The sequence below is a fragment of the Aquarana catesbeiana genome, linkage group LG13 (genome assembly GCF_042186555.1).
Source record: "Aquarana catesbeiana isolate 2022-GZ linkage group LG13, ASM4218655v1, whole genome shotgun sequence".
In the NCBI taxonomy this organism is placed as follows: Eukaryota; Metazoa; Chordata; class Amphibia; order Anura; family Ranidae; genus Aquarana; species Aquarana catesbeiana.
Genome location: NC_133336.1, coordinates 31,767,193 through 31,788,397, shown reverse-complemented (window position 1 = coordinate 31,788,397; position 21,205 = coordinate 31,767,193). Strand labels below are relative to the sequence as shown.

The following is a 21,205-nucleotide window of genomic DNA, read 5'->3' as shown; positions in this document are numbered from 1 at the left end:
GTCAGCCTTCTATCTTCTCTACAGTTTCCATGCTGCCATGCAGGTGACTGATTACAAGCTCTTGGTCCATGGAGGCTGCTCTGCATCTGGAGCCCTGAAAGATGCCTTTATCTTTAACCTTGGTGAGTTCATTCAATGTAATGTGGCCTCTGATGGGTCGGGGGGGGGGGGGGGGGGGGGGGGGGGGGGGGGTGGGGGGGGGGGTAGGGGGGGTCTCATAGTGTCATTATTCCATGTCATTTAAAGTATAACTAGAGAAAAAACATTTACATTTTGGATAAAGTGGAGAGGGATTAGACCCCCCATTAAGGAGATTTCCCCTCTCTATTTGTCCTGTTTACCATTATCATCGAAAGTGAAAGTAAAATAACATCTCAAATTTTGGGTTGTCCCCAGAAAAGTAATAGAGGGGAAATCTTCCAATGGGGACACTAGTTCTGGTGACCTGTGGGGCGCTAAGGAACTCCCTTTTTAATTTGCAGGGATTTCCTTACTTCCTGTTTGGCTATGGGACAGGAAGTGAAGAGAAATCTCAGCAATGGGACAGATGGCGGGAAAAAAAAAATCTGACAGGTTATAACCCTTCCTTATTCTATTCAAAATGAAAAAATAGTTTTGCCTATAGTTCTACTTTAAGTGGATAGAAGCGATAATTTTTTTTTTACTGTAATTTTTCACTGATGGCGGTAGTCCTGTATGGGGAGAGTTCCTCTTCCGATCCCCCATCACACAAAGTGAAGCAGAGCTGGAGGGATGAAATCCCTCAACCCTAAAGTGGGAGTGGGATCCCCCCAGATGATGGACAGAGGTGAAAAGAGGAGAGGTTGTGGGATCCGAACTCTCCCTGGATGGTGGAGGAGCAGGCTCTGGGCTCAGGTTCCCTGGAAGGATATATTTAGCCTGCAGGACGTTCTGTTTTGGGGTAACACTATTTCTGTTCTTCCAGATAAGATGTCATGGAACTCCATCAAGTTTGGGGTGAGCACCCAGCTCCCACGTGCAGGCCACTCCTTACTGAACCTAACCTCCTCCCACCTGACAGACTCCGACAAAGAAAAGCGTGGAGGACGGAGCCTATGCAGAGTTCTCATTATTGGTGGATCTGACGGCTGTGGCAACTTCTACAGTGACACCCCCAAGTTTCAGCTAGATCTGAGTGCCTGAAGCCCTATGTGTATTTTTTTTTTTTTATAATGCCGTAATTACCGCTTTTCCTGGGGTAGGGGACATTTATTCTCAGCATAGCAGTTATTTATTGTAATGTCCTGTTGCAGGACCAGGGTGTGTTGTGCTATATATTGGGTATTTATTGTATTGTCCTGTCCTTGGGTTGTGGTTATTCTGTTGGCCTGTTGTGGGGGTATTTATTGCCCTGTACCTTCCATATATATAAAGAGATTGCAGCATGGTTCTCTCTATAGTGTCAGACATGACTTGGTATATATACATACATACATACATACATACACAAGACACAGTGCTCTTTATTGAATCCAGTACAGAGGCATACTCCAATACAGATCACATTGTAAGGCTGAAGTGGTATCTGTTGGTCACCATGGGTCTCCTGTAGGATGTTATGAGGCCCTAAGAACTAAAAGAATGGGGTGTTGAGAAGAGTGTAGTCAGAAAGGGGTCCTGTCGTAGGACCATTAGGCTCTGAGCTCTGGAGGGGTGTCAGGCTGCCGGGACGGGTGGCTGACTTGAAAGGCCTCAAGCTTCATTAGAGATTGGTTAATTCTGGAAATTGTAGGGTACGGTGCCATGTCCACCTTAAACCTGTGGCAAAAGAGAAATTGTGTAAGCATATATGTGGGTTATATTTACACCACAGGTGCCCAGTAAAGGTGGGGGATGTGACCCAGAAACAGCCAGCTATTAGTCTGATTAACGTATCAGCTCTCCCCAGATTGACAGAGTTTGGGGTGCAGGGGGTATACGTCACGGTGGATGAGTTTTGGCTCATGGAGACAGTTCTTTGGTGATTGTAATCACTAAAGCCAGGTGGGTAGTGTGTATGTGGTGCTCACCTGTCTGCATTGGCCACCTGGGGTACTAGACACAGATCAGCCATCGTCACCTGCGGGGAGAGAACACTTTGTGTTAGGACTGGGCCCCAGTTAAACTAAGGGATGTTCGTCAGGTATTGCTGATTTAACATTTGGGAAAACAATAACTAGTAATAAAAGGAACTCCCTTTTAACCACTTCCGGTCCAGCAACATACCTGTACGTCGCTGGACTTTCGGTAGTTATACCGAGATAATAGCTGCAGGCATCACCCTGGTATTGTTTTTATAAGAGCTGGCGGTCAGCTTATGTAATAGCAATCAGAGTGGCTTACTAGCCACTCGATTGCTATTACATGCAGCCTCCCGGGGCTCTCCTTACCCACCAAGAGACCCGAGTGACCAGCCTCCGGCTGGCCGGACAGCCAAGCAAAGCTGGGATCGGCTGTTGTAACAGCAAACTGGAAGCAATGCCATGACATCACTTCTGGTTTACTCAGAAACCATCTGTATCAGAAGCATTCAAAAACACAGATCTTGGCATTTTGAATGCTTTTAAGTGCAGAGGAGGGATTTGGGGTCTCTCCTTAGGGCTCTTTCACACGGGGCGGATCAGTGATGATCCGCCCCGTGAACACCTGCTTGCTCAGCGGGGATCGCTCTGCCGATCCCCGCTGAGCAGGAAGATGACAGGTCCGTCGCTGTGCAGCAACGGACCTGTCAGAGCGCCGCTCTCCCCAATGGGGGATCGGATGATGACAGACCGTAGAGTCCATCGGCATCTGATCCGAAAACGGATGGAAGAGTAGGGTTTTCCTCTGTTACACTTTTTGTATCGGAGCGGGTCGGATGTCAGCGGACATGTCACCGCTGACATCCAATGCTCCATAGGGATACATGTATGTCTGTTTTGCATCCGAAAACGGAAGGATGAAAAATGGACATACGGATCCTCCGTGTGAAAGAGCCCTTAGAGTACCTGTCACATGGATGTTTACATTCCTTGTGATAAAAAAAAAAAAAAAAAAAAAAAAAAAGGAACAGTGTAAAAAAAGTAAATAAAATTATTTAATAATGTAAAACAAAAGAAAAAACCCTGTCCTCCCGCGCTAAGGCGATCGCGCGTGTCGGTCCTGCACACAAACTGTGATCGTCCCATACTTGTGAGGTGTCGACGTCAGATCATGGGCAGTAATTCTAGCACTAGACCTAAGTGTGTGTATATATAATATATGACGTCAATTTAAAGTGGTAACCTGTAAAGGCTTTTAAGGCGTTGCCTATGGAAATTAACATTTATGTTGTTTGTCGCCGTTGCATGGGCCTGCGCAATTTTAAAGTGTGACATGTTTGGTATCAATTTACTCGGCCTAACATTTATATTTTACAACAAAATTGGGTTATGTAGTTTTTTGGGTTTTTTTTCCATTAAAATTCAAAAAACTGTTTGAAAAACTGTTGTGCACATACCGTGTGACATAAAAGAAATTGCAAAACCAATTTTATTTTCTAGGGCCTCTGCTTTTAAAAAAAATATATATCATATTTGGGGGTTCTAACTAATTTTCTAGCAAAAAAATAAAATTTTTTATAAAATATAAAAAGTGAACAAAAAATGCCAGAAAAGGCCCGGACTGGAGGTGGTTAAACTGTCCATCCCTCTGCCACCCCCCTGTACCTCGTCTCCTACGCAGTACCGTCCGGCTGTGTCCTGCAGGAGCTGCTCCAGAGCTGTGAAAAGAAAAGAGGCATTGAGTGAGCATTTCCTCCATGGGACTGGAGCTTCCCCCTAATCCACAGACCCTCCATGTGTCCTTCGCTCTGCTCACATCTTCTCACCTTGAAAGCCTCTTGTAATGAAATGCTGTGCCCATTCTTGGCTCCCGTCTCCCACTTTCTTCAGGACGGCTAGGTTCTGGGGGGACAGACAGGAGGACTGTGAGACGTTTTGCCTTGAGGTCTCGGATGTGGTTATCACACCTGGTACCTACCTGCAGTGGCTGGATCCCAGATGTTATGTGGTCACTGATCATCCGGCACCGTGCTCTCTGAACAGGGTCACGCGGGAGCAGGGCCGGGCTGGGTCGGGTCTCCTCCAAGTATTCGATGATTGCCAGCTGTTTGGGGGAGGGGAACAATCATTATTTTTGTGATTGTCAATTGAGGCACACAAGAATTCAGAAACTGTCGGGTTATGCTGCTTTCTACAGGAGGTTGGGAAACTGGCATTTTCCCAGCTCTGATAGAGAAATAATATTTTTTCTAGCCCCCTATTGTATTTTTTATTTATTTTTTTTACCCTGTGACTTCAATCAAGATTCCCACATCACTACTTGAGCTGGCCTCTACATAGCAGCTATTCTCGATTGGCCTATGCTCAGCACTAGCTTTGAAGGCTGTACTGTGACCACACTGCTTGCTAAACATTGCAGGACTAGGATGGAATCTGCACTGAGCTTTGCATTGTGGCATATTCCGGATTTGAGGGTACTGTGTTAGGTAGCTGTCTAGTGATTTCCAAAGCCATGGCACAGTCCTAGGGGGGTACCCCGTCTCTAAAAACTCAGTAAGGCTAATCCTGCTGAAGTACCAGGAGGTACCTCACCATTTGCACCATTGGGTGCTTTTCTATTACACTGCTGCTCCTGCAACACCCGTGGATCTCCAGTCTTGTTCCATTGCTCGCTCACAGTGACCTGGTCATCTGAAACCCTCATCAGCACCATCTGCCAGGGTTTGCAAGTACTCGCCCTTGCCTCACATTGGGCCTAGTTTGTTTCCACTACATGGCACATCGTGTCCTCCTAGAGGGGCTCAGTGATCAGTCCTGCTGACCCTGGTCACCTCAGCCCATACTCCTCTCCTATGGTGTTGGGGGCATTTATCCAGTATCCGCAGAAGAAAACAATGCCTGTAATCCAGGGCTTGACAAACTCCAGGCGGCAGGTCCTCATGGCGACAAGTTTCATTCTGCCCCCCAAATGCTCTGCACACCCCCCCCCCCCCCCCCCCCCCCCCCCATGTATCCCGGGCTCTGCTTGCCCATTTGCGGGCTGAGGACTGGCATAGTGGGTGCCGCCAGGTAGAGAGTTGTCACTCATCACTTCCACTTCGAGTCCCCGTTGACAGTTTCCTCAGCATCAAGGCCAGGAAAGAATGTAATGCAGAGCGATGTGGATTGTATTACATTCAGTGGAGCACAGGGGAGACATGCATGGTCTTTTAGGCCTCAGATGTCTTATTAAAGAGAACTTGTCACCAAAAAAACAATCATCACATATTTTTGTGGTGGGAAAAAAAAAAAGATAAGTAAAAAACACCTATATATTTTTAATTGTAAAAAAAATAGTTACACCCAAGCACATAAAATCTCCCCCTACAAAAAAAAACGAGGCCCTCCACATATACGCACGTACAAATGTAAACACACGTGATGAGGTGTCTACGCCTGAAAATGTCGATTGCGATACACGTTACATATCGCCGCTCACGCCGCAACCTCCTTCATAACACTAAACTGATGACCTATAGGGGGCTTTTCAAGCATCGCCTATGGAAAATATAGGCTACTGCCATGTTTAAGGTTTGACATGTTGGGTATCTATTTAGTCAGCTTTTATATTTTACCCAAAAATTGGGTAATTTATTGCACTTTTGTGCCCTCTAAAATTAACTTTCAGCCCGGGTTCACACCTATGCGAATTAGATGAGCGTTTCCGCACATCTAATTCGCATAGCAGGAAAATGTGACCGGCTCCCTATGGAGCCGGTTTACATATCTCCGGGGAGGCTGCGGTGCGCACTGCACAAAAACGCTGTGCGTCTTTGGCTGCGTTTCAGGGCCGAATTCAGGCATAGAATCGGCCCCGATTCGTCCCTGAAACGGTGAACAGGGACGCACAGCGCTCCTGTGCGGTCCGCAGCGCATTATGGTGTGAACCCGGGCTCAATGTGTTTTTTTTACTAAAATTGTGTGTTTTTCCTAGACCTTTGCGGTAATATCGTGTGACATAAAAAAGGAGACACCTATTTTATTCTTTAGGGTGTCTGTTTTCAGAAAATATATCATGTTTGGGAGTTTTATGTGATCTCCAGGCCTACAATGATTTTTTTTTTAAACCTGTGCAAAAAACGGCTCTGGCTATGAAAGGGTTAAAGGAAAATGTTCACCTTCGGGAAAAAAAAAAAAAAAAAAAACTGTCTCCTAACTTTTTTAGCCAGCTCCTAGATTCAAAGCAAAGTTGTCAAGTCCTGCTGTAATCTAGAACCTCCATATTATAGGGTCATTCTTTATTGGAGTCTGCTGCAGAATTGTTGGGCAGAACTCCCCCATATCCCTTCTGGACTTTTTGTCTGTGTGTCATAAACAGGGGTACGAGGACGAGGGAGGCTGGTTGATATGTGAGGGATCACTGTTCTTTGTGCGTGATCGGAATTTGTCCAACATGCTGGCAGGTTGTCATACGAGGCCCTGGTTCCCGAGTCTGTAAGCCAGGTAACAATCGTAGAACAGCACACACTCTAATATTATTTATTACAGGTAGTTATATAGCGCAGACAATTTATGCAGCACTTTATATATATATATATATATATATATATATATACACACACACACACATATACATACATATATATATATATATATATATATATATATATATATATATACACACACACACACACACACATACACACAATATACATACATATTGTACATTCACATCAATCTAAGGTCCCTACATTCATACATACACATACTGGGGCCAATTTAGAGAGGAGCCAATTAACCTACAAACATGTCTTTGGAATGTGGGAGGAAACCGGAGTACCCGGAGGAAACCCACACAAGTATAGGGAGAACATGCAAACTTCAAGCAGGTTGTGCCATGCTTGAGATTTAAACTGACAACCCTTGTGCTGCCAGGTGTAGGTGCTAAACACTAAGCCACTGTGCAGCGTACTGCTACCAGCTGTCAAAGGTAAAGGTCTGTGGTGACTAGTTAAAGAGGAACTGCTCACATAAATTGTGATAAAAACATCTTTGCCATTCTGAAGCTTCCCTCCAACCACTTTGCATATTATTTTATATACACTGTGATTCTGTACTTGCCAAATATGCTGCAGAAATCTCCCTCCACTAAGTCTGGCTGCAGCCATTTTAACTGTGGGCAGCTGAAGCTGCTGCCTGTTCACTTCTTGGATTTACACAGGGGCACACCTCCAGCTCTGCAGATCTCATTGGACCTCTTTTGACTGATCCCCTCTCCCTTCCTGGCAAACTCATGAGAGAGAGCTGTGCATGATGTCATAAGCCTAGGCTTTTTACCAGACAAGAATCAGGAAGTGGGCTGTAGAAGGTATTTACTGGCAGAAAAAAAAAATGTTTTACTATCCAAAGTAAAAACAAGGGCAGAAGATTTAATAGATGGAAAGTTGAAAAAATGACTGCAGGTCCGCTTTAACTAGTGTGAGGACCTTGTTTGGTGGAGGAGGAATGAGGGAAGAGCTTATTTTGAGCAGGTAAAAAACAGTTGTTATAGTTGTCATAGGTTGCAATACTTCTGTCAACCACTAGAGGGGCTCTTAACTCAAGTTTAGCTGGCTGGCCGAACAGGGGGCAAGGTACAAATCTGACATACAATCTGGTGCACACTGTGGAGCAACCTAGCAATTATCACACACTTCTGGAAAGCCGCAAGCTAGAATCTTGGCATAATCACTGTCCACACATACACATTTGTCTATTTGCTATGACATGAAAAAAAAAAAGAGAAAATACCTTTTGTATCACCTGATCACCCCCCTTTTTGGAATGTAAGCTCTAAGGGATAATTCACACTATATGCGGTGACAGACATTTTACTGCATTGTAAAATGTCTGTCACTGCAGGGAGACGCAGGAAACAATTGTTACCTATGTGTCCTATGCACATTGCGCTGCAGCGTGCTGTGAAAAAATGCTGGCATGCTGCATTTACTGCAGCGCACCGGCCTGAATCGCACTGCAGTGTCAGGTGGCACATCGAGCAGCCCAACATTGTAGTCAATAAAGTGTATGTTTTGTGCACTGGAAATAAAGTTAGTACAAGTAAAAAAAAAGGGAACCGTTCGATAAACCGGGCATCACACTGCCCCCTAGCGTAGTGGCAACGCAGAGCGGTTAATCGCTCCAGATGCTCAGTGGGAATTGGCCCTTACCAGCAGGGCCTCTGATTCCTCATTTACTGAATTGTAACTGTACTGTCTGCCCTTATGTTGTAAAGCGCTTTGCAAACTGTTGGTGCTTTAAAAATCCTGTATTATAATAATAATAATAATAATAATAATAATAATGATTGTGGTCTAGATGCTAACCCTTCAACCAATCATTTCTGGGGGCGTCCTCTAACCTGCTGGGAGAACAGGTTCTGCATTATGAAGTGGCCAAAGGTTATATAGACCAGCTTGTGTCTGGCATAGGATTCCTGACACCAGCACATCAGTCGGACCGCAGCAAGTCCAATCGCCAGCATTGTTGTTGCAAGCTGGCCCCAGAGAACTGTTTTGGATTCTGTACAACAGACCCCTCCAATTTTATATGTACATATAGCCCGTGGGACTTGTAGTTCATGTAGTTCCTTCAGTCACAGATTTCAAAAGTAACAACAGCTGCAGGGGAGAAGAGCTATCTGTGTGCAGTTAGCCCTGATGCAGGGGTTCACCTGCTTGAATTCCCAGCTCTATATAATGTTTCCCCTTATGGGATTGGATGATTCCAGCTCTATATAATGTTTCCCCTTATGGGATTGGATGATCCCAGCTCTATATAATGTTTCCCCTTATGGGATTGGATGATCCCAGCTCTATATAATGTTTCCCCTTATGGGATTGGATGATTCCAGCTCTATATAATGTTTCCCCTTATGGGATTGGAAGGTCCCAGCTCTATATAATGTTTCCCCTTATGGGATTGGATGATCCCAGCTCTATATAATGTTCCTTCTTATGGGATTGGATGACCCCAGCTCTATATAATGTCCCCCTTATGGGATTGGATGATCCCAGCTCTAAATAATGCTCCTTCTTATGGGATTGGATGATCCCAGCTCTATATAATGTCCCCCTTATGGGATTGGATGATCCCAGCTCTAAATAATGCTCCTTCTTATGGGATTGGATGATCCCAGCTCTATATAATGTTCCCCTTATGGGATTGGATGATCCCAGCTCTAAATAATGTTCCTTCTTATGGGATTGGATGATCCCAGCTCTATATTGGATCTTGTCTAAATTGGCCCTAGTATGTATGAATGTGAGTGTGACCTTAGATTGTAAGCTCCTTCAGGGTAGGGACTGATGTGAATGTATAATATATATGTAAAGCAATGCGTAAATTGACGGTGCTATATAAGTACCTGAAATAATATATATTGTTCCTTCTTATGGGATTGGATGATCCCAGATCTATATAATGTTCCCCCTTATGGGATTGGATGATCCCAGCTCTATATAATGTTCCCCCTTATGGGATTGGATGATCCCAGCTCTATATAATGTTCCCCCTTATGGGATTGGATGATCCCAGCTCTATATAATGTCCCCCCTTATGGGATTGGATGATCCCAGCTCTATGTGATGTTCCTTCTTGTAGTTCATGTAGTTCCTACAGTCACAGGATTTTAAAAGGAACAACAGCTGCAGGGGAGAAGAGAAATCTATCTGTGTGCAGTCAGCCCTTATCCAGGAAAAAGTCTAGAACCTCTGAACTGTGTTTTGTGGTGGCCCTTATATATATCAGATCTGAGTTGCCATTCTCTGCCATAGATTATATACTCCATTCTAATAATACTGTTTGGATCCACTGACTCTTTCTATAAGTCAGGAATCGTTTTATGGATCTCCTACTCACTGATTGGCTCAAGGTGACACCATCAATCCTGAGAGCTGGAACTTGCAGCATGGGGTTCACCCTCTTGAATTCATCAGTCAGCTCATGGAGAGAAAGAAGAGGCAAATAATGGTCATTAAATGTCAACTTCTACCCTGTGGAACTACAATTCCCAGCATTCCCCATCTGCCTCGAGGATAACCAAAGTAAATATTTGCCCCCCAGCCCTCCGATCTACACATACAGGAGACCTACCTGTTGGCCGCCATCTTTGATAAGGTTGATGGGTTGTTGATCGTACTGGATACCTTTCAGGGCCAGAGCTGTAAACACAGAGACAGTTGGTAGAAGGTGTGGGCGGGGCCTGGATGGGTCTCCGGGGGTGGGCAGGACTAATACAACTAAAACTTCTCTTTCCCTAATGCAATCAAATGGTACAGTCCATAGGTCGAGTGATCTGATTGGATAATCCCAGCTCTATAATGTTCTCTCTTATGGGATTGGATGATCCCAGCTCTATATAATGTTCTCTCTTATGGGATTGGATGATCCCAGCTCTATATAATGTTCATGTTCTCTGTTATGGGATTGGATGATCCCAGCTCCATATAATGTTCTCTGTTATGGGATTGGATGATCCCAGCTCTATATAATGTTCTCTGTTATGGGATTGGATGATCCCAGCTCTATATAATGTTCTGCTTTATGGGATTGGATGATCCCAGCTCTATATAATGTTCCACTTTATGGGATTGGATGATCCCAGCTCTATATAATGTTCCGCTTTATGGGATTGGATGATCCCAGCTCTATAGAATGTTCCGCTTTATGGGATTGGATGATCCCAGCTCTATAGAATGTTCCGCTTTATGGGATTGGATGATCCCAGCTCTATAGAATGTTCCGCTTTATGGGATTGGATGATCCCAGCTCTATAGAATGTTCCGCTTTATGGGATTGGATGATCCCAGCTCTATAGAATGTTCCTTCTTATGGGATTGGATGATCCCAGCTCTATATAATGTTCCTTCTTATGGGATTGGATGATCCCAGCTCTATAATGTTTCCTATGGTACAATCCCTATACCATCCAATCTTCTACATACAATCCCCGCTGGATTGTGTCATCAGAAGGTGCCAGTGAGTTCTGCGATTGGACAGCTGGAGGGAGCTGCACAGAGATTGGATCATCTGGGGGATCTTCCTCTTACATTCCAATCTTTATGTGATAAAGAAAATGTTAGTCTGGGAAAACAGTGTCACTTCAGGGGAATATGTGACAGATATCTGAGAAAGGGAACCTGTCAGGATGCTGTTACCTGGCCCAGCTGAGGCTCCTGCCATTGGCCGACTCCAAGGTGCAGCAATGGCAACCCCCCCGGAGGAGCCTCACCTGAGCCATCTAGGCGGGTCCTCGACCCCTTTCACACCGAGGGCGTTTTGCAGGCGCTATATCATTAAAAATAGCGCCTGCAATCCGCCCTCAAACAGCTGCTCCATTGTTTCCAGTGTGAAAGCCCGAGGGCTTTCACACTGGAGCGGTGCGCTGGCAGGACGTCAGGAAAAGTCCTGCCAGCTGCTTCTTTGGAGCGGTGAAGGAGCGGAGTGTTTACTGCTCCACCACTGCTGCTCCCCATTGAAATCAATGGGGCAGCGCTGTGATACCGCCAGCAAAACGCCGCTATTGCTAGCGCATTGGGGGCAGTTTTAACCCTTTCTCGGTGGTAACAGCGCCCCGCTAGTGGCCGAAATGCGCCGCAAATCCGATGGTAAAACGCTGCTAAAAATAGTGGCGTTTTAGCGCCGACGCTGTGGGCAGCTCGTTGTGAAAGGGGTCAAAACATAACACTGCTCTGTACATGTGTGGCCACCATGACACCCGCCAGACAGAACTCACCGATACGAACCCTCCATGTGCAGGAGCTGCGGAAATATCCAAACAGGAGGGGCTGGAGAGAGAAGAGTGTAGTGTTAGCTAGGTGAGCCTGGACAGCGCTGAGCGTGGCCTCTGCACACAGGCCAACATCTCAGCCCCCTTCCCATAAAGCACCAACCGCAGGCTCTGCGCACAGCTCAGCTCTCCCCACCACACAGCACCAACCGCAGCCTCTGCACACAGGTCAGCTCTCCCCATCATACAGCACCAACCGCAGCCTCTGCACACAGGTCAGCTCTCCCCATCATACAGCACCAACCGCAGCCTCTGCACACAGGTCAGCTTTCCCCACCATACAGCACCAACCGCAGGCTCTGCACACAGGTCAGCTCTCCCCATCATACAGCACCAACCGCAGGCTCTGCACACAGGTCATCTCTCCCCATCATACAGCACCAACCGCAGCCTCTGCACACAGGTCAGCTCTCCCCATCATACAGCATCAACCGCAGGCTCTGCACACAGGTCAGCTCTCCCCACCATACAGCATCAACCGCAGGCTCTGCACACAGGTCAGCTCTCCCCACCATACAGCGCCAACCGCAGGCTCTGCACACAGGTCAGCTCTCCCCACCATACAGCACCAACCGCAGCCTCTGCACACAGGTCAGCTCTCCCCATCATACAGAACCAACCGCAGCCTCTGCACACAGGTCAGCTCTCCCCATCATACAGCACCAACCGCAGCCTCTGCACACAGGTCAGCTCTCCCCATCATACAGCACCAACCGCAGCCTCTGCACACAGGTCAGCTCTCCCCATCATACAGAACCAACCGCAGCCTCTGCACACAGGTCAGCTCTCCCCATCATACAGCACCAACCGCAGCCTCTGCACACAGGTCAGCTCTCCCCATCATACAGCACCAACCGCAGCCTCTGCACACAGGTCAGCTCTCCCCATCATACAGCACCAACCGCAGCCTCTGCACACAGGTCAGCTCTCCCCATCATACAGAACCAACCGCAGCCTCTGCACACAGGTCAGCTCTCCCCATCATACAGCACCAACCGCAGCCTCTGCGCACAGCTCAGCTCTCCCCACCACACAGCACCAACCGCAGCCTCTGCACACAGGTCAGCTCTCCCCACCATGCAGCACCAACCGCAGCCTCTGCGCACAGCTCAGCTCTCCCCACCACACAGCACCAACCGCAGCCTCTGCACACAGGTCAGCTCTCCCCACCATGCAGCACCAACCGCAGGCTCTGCACACAGGTCAGCTCTCCCCATCATACAGCACCAACCGCAGCCTCTGCACACAGGTCAGCTCTCCCCACCATGCAGCACCAACCGCAGGCTCTGCACACAGGTCAGCTCTCCCCATCATACAGCACCAACCGCAGCCTCTGCACACAGGTCAGCTCTACCCACCATGCAGCACCAACCGCAGGCTCTGCACACAGGTCAGCTCTCCCCATCATACAGAACCAACCGCAGCCTCTGCACACAGGTCAGCTATCCCCATCATACAGCACCAACCGCAGCCTCTGCACACAGGTCAGCTCTCCCCATCATACAGCACCAACCGCAGCCTCTGCACACAGGTCAGCTTTCCCCACCATACAGCACCAACCGCAGGCTCTGCACACAGGTCAGCTCTCCCCATCATACAGCACCAACCGCAGCCTCTGCACACAGGTCAGCTCTCCCCACCATGCAGCACCAACCGCAGCCTCTGCACACAGGTCAGCTTTCCCCACCATACAGCATCAACCGCAGGCTCTGCACACAGGTCAGCTCTCCCCATCATACAGCACCAACCGCAGGCTCTGCACACAGGTCAGCTTTCCCCACCATACAGCATCAACCGCAGGCTCTGCACACAGGTCATCTCTCCCCATCATACAGCATCAACCGCAGGCTCTGCACACAGGTCAGCTCTCCCCATCATACAGCATCAACCGCAGGCTCTGCACACAGGTCAGCTCTCCCCACCATACAGCATCAACCGCAGCCTCTGCACACAGGTCAGCTCTCCCCATCATACAGCACCAACCGCAGGCTCTGCACTAGGGTAGCCACCTCATCCCTTTAAACCCGAACACATATGAACACAGGTTCTGAGGCTAATTAAATGCAGATAAGGTAACACGTGAGTTTAATTACCACCTTAATAAGCCACAGAACCTGTGTAATTCATATGTGTTCGGGTTTAAAGGGATGAGGTGGCAACTCTACTCTGCACACAGGTCAGCTCTCCCCATCATACAGCACCAACCACAGCCTCTGCACACAGGTCAGCTTTCCCCATCATACAGCATCAACCGCAGCCTCTGCACACAGGTCAGCACTCACTTTCTCTGTAGTCGCCATACTTCCAAGAGAAGATTCTGAACACTGACCAATCAGCAGAGGCTTCAGATCCGCCCTCCATGTGGCTCTGATTACAGAGTAAAGTCTGGTACAAAGTGCAACCCCCCAAACACACAGAGCTCTATAGAGAAATTAATGCCTAACGGTGTGCGCAGCTCACAGCAACCAATCAGATTCTTCCACACTGCACTACTGCCATAAGTAGTTGCCATTGGTTACAGACACCACCATATAGACAGCAACCATTTAATTCCTATTTCGGTGATCTGGTCTCAGTAGGTGTGGCCTTGTTGCTATGAGTTATCCATACCTCCCAACATTTTGAGATAGGAATGAGGGACACCTACTAGCAAATGTATGTAGGCATAGGACACGCCCCCACCACACCCCCTTAAAGGAGAATTAACCAAAAAAAAGGTTAATTAAATCCACAAGGGACTTTTTTTTACCACTACTATTCCTTTATATTGGCTTTTAAAATGTACAAATGCAGCAATTTAGAAGTTGGATGAAAGGTTTAGCACTGGGAAATACTTTTTGAAAGATAAAAAGTGCATTTTATATACTATTTTATAAACTATATAGATCAGACCAAAATGAGGGACAGCGGGACATTGCTCCAAATCAGGGACAGTCCCTCGAAATCAGGGACAGTTGGGAGCTATGGGTTATGGTGCCATGTCTGAACTTAAAGTGTTACTAAACCCAGGAGCCTGCATTCACTATATCTGGTCTTCCACAGTACACAGAACATGGAAATGCATTTTTTTTTAGTAAATACATTTTCTCATCAGCAGTATATAGCAGTCTTGTGGCTTTAAACAGTGTCTGGTTAAAGCTTGTAGGAGTTTTCATTCTCCTCTGACTATCCTATGAGGCTGCAGGACCCCGAACCCTGTGCTGATCACATGCACTCTCCCAAGAACAAAAAAAAAATCTCTCTAGCAATACACACCAAACTGAGCATGTGCAGAGTGCCTCCAAGGCTCTGTACTGTCAGGAGATAGTCTGGGTACTGTGGAAGAAGGGGAGGATCAGAGAAGACAAGATCAAACAGTCTTTTTACACAATGCGGAGGATTAACCCCTTAGGTTCCACAGTGAGTATAACAAGCATGCTTTACTGTATATACAGACTGATTTCACTGTTGTGGGTTTAGTAACACTTTAAGCCTGGGTTCACACTGAATGCAGTTTAAAAAGTTCAGCTGAACTCGCACGATTTCAAACCGGCATTTCAGTCCAACTTTGACAGACATCTGTGCGGGATCATGCACAGATGTCTATTGAAATCGCCCCCTGAAGTCGCACAATTGAAAGCTATGCAGAGAGCAGAGGGACACCGTAGATGTCAGATTGTGCCCGCGAGGCACAATCTGACAAAAACAGCGAGGCACAATCTGACAAATACGGTGTCCCTCCGCTGTTTGCATAGCATTAAATTGTGCCCGAGAAATGGTATCTCCCATTGAAAAAAGGCTCCTACAATGTGCGCACGCGCTATGGTGCACTTTTCGGCGGCGGGCACAAATCAATAAAACACTCTAATGCCCCGTACACACGGTCAGATTTTCCGACGGAAAATGTGTGATAGGACCTTGTTGTCGGAAATTCCGACCGTGTGTGGGCTCCATCACACATTTTCCATGGGATTTTCCGACACACAAAGTTTGAGAGCAGGATATAAAATTTTCCGACAACAAAATCCGTTGTCGGAAATTCCGATCGTGTGTACACAAATCCGACACACAAAGTGCCACGCACGCTCAGAATAAATTAAGAGACGAAAGCTATTGGCTACTGCCCCGTTTATAGTCCCGACGTACGTGTTTTACGTCACCGCGTTCAGAACGATCGGATTTTCCGACAACTTTGTGTGACCGTGTGTTTGCAAGACAAGTTTGAGCCAACATCCGTCGGAAAAAAATCCATGGATTTTGTTGTCGGAATGTCCGATCAATGTCCGACCGTGTGTACGGGGCATAAGACTGAAAACAGAGCGATCAAACACCACCGATCGATAGGTTCTCACAGCTCCGTGAGCAGAGAGGCGGTGACTGTCAGTCACTGCTCTCTGCTCTTCCCCGCACCCCCCGTGCTCACTGGAGCGCTGGGCTGTGGAGGGGGTGGAAGCGGCCAGCTCTGGCTCTTAGTGGCTCGCGGTGTTCAGATTACCACTACCCAACAGGTTATCCTTACTATTATTCTATGTATATTTGTCGCAAATCCATTAACATGTGATTGCATATTCAATTCCCTTAGCTGTGCTTCATACAAAGTCCCAACAACCCCCTCTTTTAATATATATAACAGGGATGGGGGCAGATGAACCTACCCACTCATTGCCTCTTCCCCCCTCCTTTTTCACTACCAACAGAGCCCATTAGATTGTCTGACAACAGCGGCAGCGGACATCTTACTACACCCAGCTAGGTCTTGAATTTCAGAGTAATTTTAGCAATAAAGTGAGCGGATATTAATAAATAGAGTATTTTGACATCTGTGATGCTGTTTGGGTGTTTCATTTTGAAAGCCTGAGGCTGGGTTCAGATTGGAGCACGGATCAGCTCACAGCAGGGGTCCGGTGCGTCCCCATTCACTGTTTTTAGGTCCGATTTCAGCCCGAGCTTTTGCCTGAATTCGGACCTGGAACTGACCAAAAGACGCACAAGGCTCCTGTGCAAATTCGCACCGGAGCCACTGCGGAGATATGTGAACCGGCTCCATAGAGCTCCAGTCACAATCAGCTGACATGCGAATTGGATGCGAGGAAACCCACATCCAATTTGCATTATTTCAATAAAAGTGTGGTGTTGCGCTAATCCTTTTCTATATATATAAAAACGGATAACTTAGATGTGGTAACACAGTGATGGTGGGTGTCTCTAAAGTGCAGATATATTGCAATAAAACATAGCATGAATGCTTATATGTGACTCAGCAAAACCGTTATAATTTAAACCTCTATCCGAGAGTGACTAAAACTGTGTATATATCGTAAAAACAGAATCATAAAACTACTTCGTAAAAAGTATGACTGAAAAGGATAACAAGATATATACTAAACAAATGTATATACAAATAAAACGTGACTGGTGCTCATAAAAGTGATAAATACACCCTTATACAAAAAGCTATATGATAAAAAAGAAATAAAAATAGAAACCAGCTCTAGAAATATCCCAGTCACTGACTGGACTAGTGTGCACCTGGTATAGCTCAACATATAACCTGGTGTATAGATGCAACGTGAATGGTGCTCTTATAACATAACAAATCAAGTGATATACAGTCCACTACTAAACGTGCAAAACGCAGTGCTTCAATTAAAGCGGGGGTTCACCCACACCGCCAAAAAAAAAAAATATTAAAAGCCAGCAGCTACAAATACTGCAGCTGCTGACTTTTAATACAAGGCCACTTACCTGTCCCAGAGTCCAGCGATGTCGGCAGGGGACGCTGAGAACCCGCTCGGTTCTCGACAGCTGCCGCCGCCATCCTAGGTGAGGGAATCAGGAAGTGAAGCGTTGCGGCTTCACTTCCCGGTTCCCTACTGCGCATGCGCGAGTCGCCCTGCGCGTCCCTAGTGGTCCCCGCTCTCTCCTGGGAGCTGTGTGTTCCCAGGAGACAGCGCAGTGGGGACAGGAAGAGGCATAGACTCCCATGGGAGTCTATGCCGGAAGTGGGTGCAAATACCTGTCTTAGACAGGTATCTGCACCCCCCTCCCCCCTGAAAGGTGCCAAATGTGACACCGGAGGGGGGGAGGGTTCCGAAAAGTGGAAGTTCCATTTTTGTGTGGAACTCCGCTTTAAAATGTTCTATGCAAAGTCCAGAAAATTATATAAGCATGTGATCCACTCGGTGCCAAATAAACGTGACAGTAGTGATTGGTCTCTCATCATGCAACACGGCACACACTGGTGGGCAGTGGCCCGAGGGTAATGGGGTACTCGCATTTAGCCACTTTTTAGGCATGGCTAAATGCTAAATGCGAGTACCCCATTACCCTCGGGCCACTGCCCACCAGCGTGTGCCGTGTTGCATGATGAGAGACCAATCACTACTGTCACGTTTATTTGGCACCGAGTGGATCACATGCTTATATAATTTTCTGGACTTTGCATAGAACATTTTAAGTGAAGCACTGCGTTTTGCACGTTTAGTAGTGGACTGTATATCACTTGATTTGTTATGTTATAAGAGCACCATTCACGTTGCATCTATACACCAGGTTATATGTTGAGCTATACCAGGTGCACACTAGTCCAGTCAGTGACTGGGATATTTCTGGAGCTGGTTTCTATTTTTATTTCTATTTTATCATATAGCTTTTTGTATAAGGGTGTATTTATCACTTTTATGAGCACCAGTCACGTTTTATTTGTATATACATTTGTTTAGTATATATCTTGTTATCCTTTTCAGTCATACTTTTTACGAAGTAGTTTTATGATTCTGTTTTTACGATATATACACAGTTTTAGTCACTCTCGGATAGAGGTTTAAATTATAACGGTTTTGCTGAGTCACATTGCATTTATTGCAATATATCTGCACTTTAGAGACACCCACCATCACTGTGTTACCACATCTAACTTATCCGTTTTTATATATATAGAAAAGGATTAGCGCAACACCACACTTTTATTGATCTAACTTTAGCCAGGGGCAGGCTGTACCCTACCCGGTGTAGGCTGCTTTTCCTTATTTTAGAAACATTGCTATTCTTTATTTCCTATCTCCCTTTCCCCAACTTTACGATAGCGCAGGAATACCCCCCATTTGTTTTACAATTTGCATTATTGTGAACCCAGCCTAAGGCCCCTTTCACACTGGGGTGGTGGGGGCGTCGGCGGTACAACTTCGCTATTTTTAGCGCTGCTGTACCGTCGTTCTTGCAGCGGTATTCGGCCGCTAGCGGTGCGGTTTGAACCCCCGCTGGCGGGCGAAAAAGGGTTAAAATCCCTCGTACAGCGCGGCTATAGCCGCGGTATAGCTGCGTTGTCCCATTGATTTCAATGGGCAGGAGCGGTTTAGGAGCGGTGAATACACCGCTCCTTCACCGCTCCAAAGAAGCGGTTTGCAGGACTTTTTTCACCGTCCTGCCAGCGCACCGCTTCAGTGTGAAAGCCCTCGGGCTTTCGCACTGAACAAACAGCGGAGGCTGTTTAGGGGCGGTTTGCAGGCGGTATTTTTAGCGCAATACCGCCTGCAAACCGCCTCAGTGTGAAAGGGGCCTTAAGGTTTAGTGGTGAGCAGCGTGGGGTGTACCAACATGGCCTCCGCCACCGTCCAGCTTCTTACAAAATCTAACATCAAAACAGCATCACAGATATCAATATACTACATTTTTTTTATATCCGCTCACTTTATTGCTAAAACGACTCTGAAATTCAAGACGTAGCTGGGTGTAGCAAGATGTCCGCTGCCGCTGTTCTATCAAATTACCGCTACCCGTCAGATCATGAAGTGTTTGGAACGCATAGCGCATGCACAGTAAGTATTTTTGGTCGGAATGTCACTTCCGTTACACAACCTGATGGGTAGCGGTAATCTGATAGAACATCGGTTCAAGCATGTGGGCGGATCCCAGCCATATGGTCGCCATCTTTCCCGAGCCTGGACCGACGCTGTGACGTCAGCTGACAGCGGCCTTCAGCCCCCTGCCTGCTGAGAACGGGTCCCAGGAGTACAGAATGAACTGCACTCCTATGATCTACAGGAAAGGTACAGCCAAACGAGCTTTGCCCGTACTTCTCTTTTAATGCTGATGGGCGGAGGTTGGTGAGCTGGAAAAACTGATGCAATGACGTCCTGTGTACCGCCTCCGAGGGGCGGAAAATACCATGTCATGTGATGGGTTTTGGCACACCTCCCAATTTTTTGAGATGGGAATGAGGGACACCTATCAGCAAAAGTATGCAGGCATAGGACACACCCCCTGCCACACCCCCTTAAAGGAGAATTGTACAAAAAACAATATTGGTTAAACCCACAAGTGCTTTTTTTATCACTACTATTCCTTTATATTGGCTTTTGGAATTTACAAATGCAGCAATTTAGAAATCAGATGAAAGGTTTATCACTGGAAAACACTTTTTGATAGATAAAAAGTGTATTTTATATACATCTATATGGATCAATTCAAAATGAGGGGCAGAGGGACATTGCTCCAAATCAGGGACAGTTGGGAGCTATGGTTTTGGTGCTGCTCATAGCTACCAGTCTGTACCTCCTGTTCGTCACTGAAAATAATACTTTGTATGTGACCAGGATGCAAGGGACTCCCGGGAGCAGATTGGGGGGGGGGGGGGGTAGTGGGGCCCCAGATGGGTGGATATAGGTGGTGGGGGCCCTGGGACTTCTGCTCTTTAATCAGGGCTCCCAAACTGCTGAGGTGGTGGGAGGGGCACCTTAAGGCATTTTTTTTCTCAAAAGACACGCCCGTCACACCTGTCAGGTCCCGCCCCCGCGGACCCTCCTGGGTTTACCCATCATTACATTTGTGGTAGGTTTGCTGTGATATAAATATGTAAGGCAGAAAGCTCCAGAGTGGGGAGGTCAGTGGGGCTGGTTGGGAAGTTGTAAGGACAGATGACAGTTCGGAGCCATTTCCAGCCAGGATTCTCCCCCCTGCTGGGGGGGGGGGGCAGTAGTTGCTACGGGTTACCGATCACAGCACGCCACGTGACTCCCCGCCTGCCGTACCCACCAATCAGCGCTCAGCACACATACCTTCACGAGCGCCGAGGCCATCCTGCAGCGTTCAGAGGGGCGGGGCTAGGAGCGCTTCGAGTGACGGGTTGTAGGCAGGGTCTGCTGGCAGGGGGCGGGGCCTAGGCGGCCATTTTCTCGAAGAGTACAGCGCGGCCTCTAGCGGCGGCGGGACGTCGCGTCTCCATAGTGACCGTCTGGAAGCTCCCAGGCCGGTGTATGGATGAGGCTCGCAGGCCGGAGAGGGGCCCCCGAGGGGAGGAGGAGATGGGGGGACCCCGAGTATGGCCGGTTCTGTCCGCCCTCATCGCCCTGTCCACCATTACCCGATTCCACCGCCTGGGGGAGCCGCCACACGTCTG

The 21,205-nt window shown here is 47.2% G+C and overlaps 3 protein-coding genes across 6 annotated transcripts in view; 2 read left to right on the top strand and 1 right to left on the bottom strand.

Moving 5' to 3' along the window:
- The window catches only part of LOC141116726 (uncharacterized), a 14,255-nt gene extending 10,755 nt beyond the window's left edge, over positions 1 to 3,500 (top strand). The window contains exons 11-12 of the mRNA XM_073609119.1: positions 25 to 122; positions 947 to 3,500. Of these exons, the coding sequence (XP_073465220.1) occupies positions 25 to 122; positions 947 to 1,164 (316 nt within the window). The 3' untranslated portion in view covers positions 1,165 to 3,500. The remainder of the gene's footprint in view (positions 1 to 24; positions 123 to 946) is intronic.
- On the bottom strand, positions 1,465 to 20,965 carry GSTZ1 (glutathione S-transferase zeta 1). Of its 3 annotated transcripts, none has more exons than XM_073609120.1 (9): positions 20,865 to 20,965; positions 11,776 to 11,827; positions 10,134 to 10,201; positions 9,900 to 9,980; positions 4,000 to 4,125; positions 3,848 to 3,923; positions 3,687 to 3,739; positions 2,031 to 2,080; positions 1,465 to 1,779 (listed from the first exon to the last, which is right to left on the bottom strand). In XM_073609120.1, the coding sequence occupies exons 1-9, from the start codon at positions 20,883 to 20,885 to the stop codon at positions 1,653 to 1,655; spliced, it is 654 nt and encodes a 217-aa protein (XP_073465221.1). In that variant the 5' UTR covers positions 20,886 to 20,965; the 3' UTR covers positions 1,465 to 1,652. The 3 variants fall into 3 exon arrangements, with proteins under 3 accessions (XP_073465221.1, XP_073465222.1, XP_073465223.1); XM_073609121.1 differs by lacking the exon at positions 20,865 to 20,965 and adding an exon at positions 14,112 to 14,216; XM_073609122.1 differs by lacking the exon at positions 9,900 to 9,980.
- The window catches only part of POMT2 (protein O-mannosyltransferase 2), a 52,345-nt gene continuing 52,093 nt past the window's right edge, over positions 20,954 to 21,205 (top strand). For both annotated transcript variants that reach the window (XR_012237049.1, XM_073609118.1), the window contains exon 1: positions 20,954 to 21,205. Coding sequence is in view for 1 of the 2 variants with exons in the window: in XM_073609118.1 (XP_073465219.1) it covers positions 21,063 to 21,205 (143 nt within the window). In the remaining variant the exon portion in view is untranslated.

Coding starts and splice junctions, on each gene's coding strand:
- GSTZ1 (XM_073609120.1), bottom strand. CDS start 20,885: ATGGCCTCGGCGCTCGTGAAG. Junction 4,126..9,899: donor GTGTCACCTTGAGCCAATCA/GTGAGTAGGAGA, acceptor TCCCCCAAACAG/CTGGCAATCATCGAATACTT. Junction 3,924..3,999: donor CTGGGATCCAGCCACTGCAG/GTAGGTACCAGG, acceptor CTGTCCCCCCAG/AACCTAGCCGTCCTGAAGAA.